Raw genomic sequence first — 7,450 nt, 5'->3', positions numbered from 1 at the left:
TAGGAAAATGTAACATAATGCATCAACTCAACTCAGCCCTTCACTCACTTTGAAATTACCCGATAGTAATATTTAAATTTCAACACTGTAAGTGGCTTACGTTACATTTTTACTTGAAATGTTGATAATTTTTAAAATTATGTTGTTGTTGTTCATTTTGTGTAACATACAACTGTTGAACAGTGGAGAAACAATATCATTTTTTCTTTTTCTTTTCTTTTTTTTTAGATGAGACGCTGTTGCTTTATGTAAAGATATTTTAAAGACAAGCTAGATAGGTTTAGCCATTTACCCCGCTTTTGGTTGTGTGCCAAACGTCTACACCGCACTCCACCCCAGTAGGTGGCGACTCAACGTTGGTTTGACAATTCACCAAAAGTAGGAGGAGGAGGAAAAGAAGAAGAAGACGAAGAAGGAAGCGTCGCTAACAGTTTAGTTCTACACGGAAACGTCAGTTTCTGAAGCAGTAATATTTTGATCTGGGTGTCTGGTACTTGCCCTGTCTGCCGACACAACATTAGTTAAATAGCGAAACAGTAAGGATATTTATGTTTCTATAATGGCACCGAGCTGCCTCGGCTAAGATTATATAGCCCAGCTAAGCAACGGCTGCGAGTTGTTTTCGCTCGACTAGCTAGTTTTGTAGTAGCTTTTCTACGTAGCGTAAAAAGAGCTATCACTTTCCAGTAAATGGCCTGCACTTTCGAAAAAGTGCTGGCCGATACTCGGACCCTTCTCGAGAGGCTAAAAGAGCACGACACAGCCGCCGAGGGACTGATAGAGCAGTCCGAGGCCCTAAATCAGAGAGTGCAGGGCATGAGAGAGGTGGGAAATGCTCTGCCAGACAAGGTAAACTCGAGCAGATAGCTCACGTTTATGAAAAGCTGCACTACTGCTTGGTGTACACATTGAACTAGTTAAACAGTGACCTGTACTACAAAGCGAGTTTCCCTCGTATCTAGGATATGCTTTCGTGATATGCGTTCGCTAAAGTCTTCTTTATCCGTTTCTTCTCTGCTCTTTTTTTCAGCACACAGATGACAGTTCAGAGATACAGGAGCTCACGAAATACAAACCTCATGTCCTTCTGACTCAGGAAAACACTCAAATCAAGGAACTGCAGCGGGAGAATAAAGGTAAAAAAAAAGGTTCTGCTGACTGGCTGGTTTTATATACCAGTATTAACGCTCTTTATGTCTTTGTAGAACTATGGGTGTCTCTCGAAGAACACCAGTACGCGCTCGAGTTGATCATGTGTCGGTATCGCAAGCATGTGCTCCAGCTGATGATGGCAAAGAAGGAGCTGGACACCAAACCTGTGCTCAGCCTCCATGAGGACCATGCCAAAGTACATCAACTCTGCATTTCTTTAATTTGCTCACACGTTTAATGGGCTATGATTCCAAATACATAGACACACAAATTTAAAATAAAAACAACCAACTTGATTTCTGACTCTTCTCCAGGAAGTGCAGAGCCAAGTGGAACGGATATGCGAGATGGGCCAGGTGATGAGAAGAGCAGTGCAGGTGGATGATAAGCACTATTGCTGTGTTCGAGAGAGGCTTGCTCAGCTAGAGGTGAGAAATGCAGTTATACATGGACACAATGACACCTTTCCTCTTGAGGTCTGTGGAAAAATATGTGATTTTACCACAGACCTCAGACATCAGCTTCTGTGTCAAAATGATGCAACGATAATAGAGGATCATAAATGCAAATGAGAGCTGAGTTGTCAGTTTTTAGTGGAATGGCTAGGTTTAGTGCATCAGGTCAAGGAGCATGTTGTTTTGTTTCGGGGTTTATTAGGCCTTTTAAACCAGTCGGTTAGATTTCTTACTGTGCCATCTTTGTGATAACCTTTTGTGAGTTTTCTAAATATGCTACAACTGTAAAGTTTGTTGAAAAGGTACATTTTCCCAAACGGTAACAAACGTGTATTTAAGAATATAAATGAATAAAAGCATTCAGAACAATAGCTATCTTCCCAGGAGTGGTTGTTCTAGCAAATTCAGCCACAGACTGTGCAATGCTCATGGCTAAAAATCCAAGAGCTACAGCTTAGACTCTACAGGGCTATGTTAGCACGTTAAATGAAAGGGAGAAAAAAATCCTCTTTCCTTTAAAAAAACAAAACAAAAAAAACAAGGCAGCATTGTTAGTTTTGCATAACTTGGCTGAAACAGACTCATAAAGCAGGACAATGATCCCAAGCACAGCAGCAAATCTGCAGCACAATGGCTGACAAAAGGGAAATCACAGCTTTTTAATATTTCAGTCAAGGTCCAAACCTCAACTCAGCTGGAACACTGGTGGGACCGTAACGAATAATCGTGATCTTCAGTGTGCTGAAGCAACATTGTAATGACCAGACTTCCTCCATAATGATGGATGGATAAAGCCGTACACAAGTTTTTACACGATGCTTCTTTTTATTAAATAAATAATGACATGAGTTATTGTTCATCTGGGGCTGTATTTAAATAATTTTAGTACCTACTAAGGAACTCATCTTTTTTTTTTCTTATTAGGTCTTATTGATAAAACCTGAGAAATAAAAGACGATGTACTTTCTTTTTAATTTGTCTGTATTTGCTTTGGTTATCTGCTTCCCCCAACACTGCCAAAGTGCAAAAAATTCTATCACAAATAAACAGTAACACTATTTAAAAGAGAAGATGCGATGCATCCATCACAATTTTCATTCAAAACCTGCTTGCATGGGGAAGCACATGCATGTTATAAGGAAGAGATATTTAACTTCAAAAGTTATGTTTGAAAAAAACATTTTCTACCTTCAGATTGAGAACAAGGAGCTGCGCGATCTCCTGGAAATCAGCAAGAGCTCTGTGAAGACAACTAGCCAGTCACTAGCAGCAGAAGAAGGAGAAGAATCTCCTCTGCCAGGGTCCACAGAGTGACCTGAAGTACAGCTGGGATGAGGTTCCACAGGACCAGGAGAGGGGGCTGATTGTGTCTTCACCTGTGTTCATTATAGATATTGTTATTTTAATTTTATTTTTTTACATGTAATGAAATGCAGTCCAGCATGAGGTTAGCACCCACGATACACATGTACTGCAGCAAAGGCAGTAAAAGCAAAGGTGATTTCTTTAGTTTTTAGCCAAAGACACTTTTATTCTCCAAGGATACAGTTTCTACCTCTTTGCTGTTCACACACACAAACTTTCACAGTGAGTAAAGCACCCAAAACCAGCCCAACCTTTGAGTTCACTTGAAATCTATTAAGAAGCCAAATTGTAGTCCACACCATATAAGAAGCTGTGCTTGCTGCCAATAAGAGAACTTTTGGCTGTTTTACACTTTGCCTGCTGAGGAGTAACAGTGGAACCTTTGTTGTGATGTTTTGGGTTTGATATGTTTGATAAAGTCTCAATATATAACATGGTTTTCATGTTTTGGTACCCTAATTCTGTGTGTTAGACACAAGTTGTACAGTTTGCAGATTCAGAGTATTGCATACCAGCTAATGGCACATCTTTGTTAGTGAGAACACTTTCAAACATGCCAAGGTGTTTTTTTTTGTGTAATGGATACCATGTTTGTACGCTGTATGTTGTCAGAAACTGTATTTTGTCGTCTTAGGAAATCATGTTAGATGACTTCACGACAGTGTACTGATTTGTGTCAAATTAAACTCAGAAAGTTTGCTATACATAACAGCGTGCCTGGTTTTGTTTTCTTTTTTCCAAACTTTTTTACTGTACAGCTTGCTGGATATTGTATGGACCAAAGTGACTTGTTTGGGATAATCCTTTCTTTACCGCAAGCTGGCGCCATTCAGTTGTTGGGGTATAACCTATCGCGAGGTTTGCAAGAGTTTCAATGCTGCTTTCAAAAAAAAGACGTTACTTGGCTTTCTTTAGTTTTTTAAACGTTTCCTCCTTAACATAAGTTCTGTCAATAACACCAAGGCGGTAAAGGGTGAATGTTTAAACAAATCACTTGTAAAATCATAAAATTTTCAGTGTTGTCGTTTATTCTTCTGCGTTTAAATCGTAACCCTAGGGATATATTTCCGACAACACGTGAAAGCATCACGCAGAGGTGCATTTGTTAGTTCTAGCCTGTCACAAGCTAATGTTCAGTATGTCTGAGAAGGAGCTGGGGAAAAAGTGGGACCGATGCTTAGCAGACGGTGCCATTAAATTAGGTAAATATGCTTCAGTTTCTCAATCGTAACGATGTCCTGTACCAAAACAAGGGCCACTTAAGAAGCAGTTTATATTGAAGTCCACAGCTGTCATTGACTGGGCGAGAGGCTAACTAGCTAGCCATAAGGGCTTGTAAAGGACAACTGAATGACCAGTCATTTTTTCATGCTTTGTTTATTTTAAATACATACAGTTACGATTGGGTATACTCTGTCATTTTATTAAAGTCTCAAGATATTTAGCCTTTGATGTTCTCGCTCATTTTTTATGCGTTTCACTTAGCCCAGTGCAAACGCTGCTAAGAAAATGTCAACCTAATTCTTAATCGCTGATTAATACGGACACGTCTTCTAGTACGCAACTTAAAGAATTTTACAAGATATTTCTGTCCCCCTCTTAATTCGGCATATATATATATATATATATATATATATATATATAAAAACAGAACCAATGGTTTAGGTTATTCACATTTGAGCTATTCTGCTGTTTCGCTAACTCTTTTCGCTGGAAGGAGATGACAGAGATGATCCTGGCCAGGGGGTGCCTAACGTAACAGGGCCATGCACTTACTGTTAAGAAGCCAAGATCCATAAATTGATGCATATTTGAATGGAGTTAGGTGCGGTGAAGAATAGGTAGGTTTACGCCAAGCAGGCCCACTTTATTTTAAAGAGACTGTGTATTAAGACGGTAAAACTCTTCTTATATGCTGTGGCAAGATAACATGAAATGTCTTTTTTTTTAACCATCTTGTAGAAAAAAGTGGGGGGAAATATTGCTCTTAAACTAATCATACAGCATAGATCAAATGATGATTAAAAGTACATCAACCAAAGGCAGCAGACGACATCATATACACCAAATAAGCATTACAAAGTAGCTGTATAAATAAATAATACATTAACAGCTGTTTTTTTTCTGTCTCTCAGGCACCGGTCTGGGGTTAGGCATTGTGTTTTCTGTTCTGTTCTTCAAACGTAAGTAGTTTAATTTCTTTACTGAATCTAGATCAGCTCCTTTTGCTCAAAAGTCCTTGAGGGAAAAAAGCATGGCTGCAGTAATGTTCTACTCCTGTTACAGTAACACATACATATGGCTGTCTTTTACTGCGAATAGATGAGATGTATTTTTTTGTCCACAGACAATAGTCATGTCAGATTTTAGATGTAGGAAAATGATGTGCCTTTGTTACGGAGACAGCAAAAGGCCCAAAAAGCTTTTAAAGAAGCATGTTAAAAATTGAGGTAATTACGATGGGGGGGGGAAGGCTACAGGGTGAAAGGCTGTAGCACACCATCTCTAATCTGTTTTTAATCATGCTGTGAAGTGCTTGAGTGAGTGTTTGAAAATAATCTAAAGCATCTTTCTCAATTATAGGGCACACATGGCCAATTTCACTTGGCTCGGGAGCAGGGCTCGGCATGGCGTATGCCAATTGTCAGAATAACCTGAGGTCACATTATATGCTGCACAGAGGCGATAAGGTTGGTTTGTCCATGGAAAAAATTGATTAAATTGTTATAATCGTTATAAATACCAGTAGATTTCATAAAGTCTGAAATGTGTATAATGCTGGCATAATTTCAGTCTCTGTGTGTGTGTGTGTGTGTGTGTGTGTGTGTGTGTGTGTGTGTGTGTATGTGTGTATATATATATATATATATATATATATATATATATATATATATATATATATATATATATATATATATATATATATAAAAATACTGAATTTATTTCTATTTTTTCTAGAGAAAGAGATAAGACCACTAAAACTAAATCATTTAAGGAATTGATTCCCCACTTCTAACTCTCAATAACAACCCTGTATCGCTGGTTATGTAAATGACAATTCATGAAACCTGTCTCTGTTTTCTTCAACAGGAGCAATAACTGCACGTCACCAAGGGACTGTCTCTTTTTTTTTTTCCCAAAGTGTTTGTTTTTGTTTTGATTATGGGTGCGTCACCATTTGCACTGTTCTACAGTCAGACTCTTGTCTCCCTGTTGACATCCTTCCTTGTATGACTGTATGATTTGTATATGCCCTATAAGGACGGTCTGTGTTTATTTAATAAAATAATTATTAAAAAAAGAGTTGTGGGTTAATAATAAGCTGTTCCATACATGCTTTGTAAGGTATGTAATTGTGTACAAATCATGTTTAACCAAGTGGTACAAAGATGAGGATTGTGTAATACGTTACATCAGCTAGATTATACTTCATACACTCTGAGGAGTAATAATGACACTTGAAGAGGGGTAGGGGGTTAGGAGTCAAGTGTTAATGCAGTTTTGAAAAAGGTGCTTGAAGTAATTTTTCTGAAAACTGTCAGAGAAGAAGGCTGAGGCAGGGATGTAAAAGCAGTCCTATAAGGCTATTCAAATGTTCCTGTTAGGAAATGAAGGATTCTGGGGTTGTCTCGTCATCTCTGTGCATTGAGAATAACAAGATGACGTAAAGTGGTTATTGTTATATAATAGGGAATTTCTTCACTAATGGTATAATGTGTGAGTCACCCAAAACAAACAAAAATATGCTGAAATATTACAATGTGTTACTGAGAAACTGGCAGATTAAAATGCAATCAGTGTTATCATTCAAATACAGCTGATCCATGTTTTACGTATTATTGGTTTTAAACAGTCATCTCCCTATAAATGATGGATCAATCACAATCACTGCAAAGTAACTTGTAACTAAGGCTGATAATTAAACACTTTGGTGGTGACTGTGGTGGTGGAGTAGTGTCAAAATATATGTATATAGTGCATATGAGAAAAGAAAATCAAGGCGTGATGGACATTTTTAAAATTGTTATTCCAGAGTAGTTAAAAACACCATGTCCAAACAAGGGAGAAAAAATCTAAACAAAACACCCACACTAGTTCCTATGATTTAGAATTAGCATATCTTGGCTGTGATTGTGCATGGTTATGCATTAACGGCTCAATGCTCTGACACGCTCCTTCTCAGTAGCTGTGCGCTCAGGCTGGGAGGCACGCTGGAGTGGCCGACACAGGGATTAACAGGACCGAGCGTTACATGGCCGTGATACCTGTAGAGCACTCGCGAACAGAGCGGTGCTTACAAATGACTGCTGCACAATTTTCTGTTGCTTTTTGCTGCCTTGCTGTGTTTCCCAGAATAAAACGGACTTGTGTAAGGCAGCAGAGCTCAGCAAGGCACAGCAAAGGACTTGCGAGAGACAGATCCACTTCTGTGAGGTGAGGTATAATTTTGAGCATTGATCCTTGTTCTCTTCATCTTC

The 7,450-nt window shown here is 38.6% G+C and overlaps 2 protein-coding genes across 2 annotated transcripts; both read left to right on the top strand.

The window, feature by feature from the left end:
• Nucleotides 1–372: 372 nt before the first annotated feature.
• sike1 (suppressor of IKBKE 1) lies at nucleotides 373–3,681 on the top strand. The gene is made up of 5 exons (XM_082519340.1): nucleotides 373–849; nucleotides 1,031–1,136; nucleotides 1,206–1,348; nucleotides 1,467–1,580; nucleotides 2,802–3,681. Exons 1-5 carry the CDS (start codon nucleotides 691–693, stop codon nucleotides 2,919–2,921), a joined length of 642 nt encoding a protein of 213 aa, XP_082375466.1. The 5' UTR covers nucleotides 373–690; the 3' UTR covers nucleotides 2,922–3,681.
• A 231-nt stretch (nucleotides 3,682–3,912) lies between these two features.
• micos10 (mitochondrial contact site and cristae organizing system subunit 10) lies at nucleotides 3,913–6,390 on the top strand. The gene is made up of 4 exons (XM_082517536.1): nucleotides 3,913–4,174; nucleotides 5,108–5,155; nucleotides 5,556–5,662; nucleotides 6,063–6,390. The coding sequence occupies exons 1-4, from the start codon at nucleotides 4,102–4,104 to the stop codon at nucleotides 6,069–6,071; spliced, it is 237 nt and encodes a 78-aa protein (XP_082373662.1). The 5' UTR covers nucleotides 3,913–4,101; the 3' UTR covers nucleotides 6,072–6,390.
• The last annotated feature ends 1,060 nt before the right edge of the window (nucleotides 6,391–7,450 follow it).

This window comes from Aulonocara stuartgranti, assembly GCF_965226115.1.
Source record: "Aulonocara stuartgranti genome assembly, chromosome: 20".
Taxonomy (NCBI): Eukaryota; Metazoa; Chordata; class Actinopteri; order Cichliformes; family Cichlidae; genus Aulonocara; species Aulonocara stuartgranti.
Note: the sequence above shows the minus strand (reverse complement) of the source record. Positions and strands in the feature narration are given on the sequence as shown.

Excerpts from the sequence above, each read along its gene's own strand:
- sike1 (XM_082519340.1), top strand. The coding sequence starts at position 691 with ATGGCCTGCACTTTCGAAAAAGTGCTGGCCGATACTCGGACCCTTCTC. Across the intron at positions 1,137-1,205 it reads ACTGCAGCGGGAGAATAAAG|AACTATGGGTGTCTCTCGAA; the intron begins GTAAAAAAAAAG and ends ATGTCTTTGTAG. Across the intron at positions 1,349-1,466 it reads TCCATGAGGACCATGCCAAA|GAAGTGCAGAGCCAAGTGGA; the intron begins GTACATCAACTC and ends ACTCTTCTCCAG.
- micos10 (XM_082517536.1), top strand. The coding sequence starts at position 4,102 with ATGTTCAGTATGTCTGAGAAGGAGCTGGGGAAAAAGTGGGACCGATGC. Across the intron at positions 4,175-5,107 it reads AGACGGTGCCATTAAATTAG|GCACCGGTCTGGGGTTAGGC; the intron begins GTAAATATGCTT and ends TCTGTCTCTCAG. Across the intron at positions 5,156-5,555 it reads TTCTGTTCTGTTCTTCAAAC|GGCACACATGGCCAATTTCA; the intron begins GTAAGTAGTTTA and ends TCTCAATTATAG.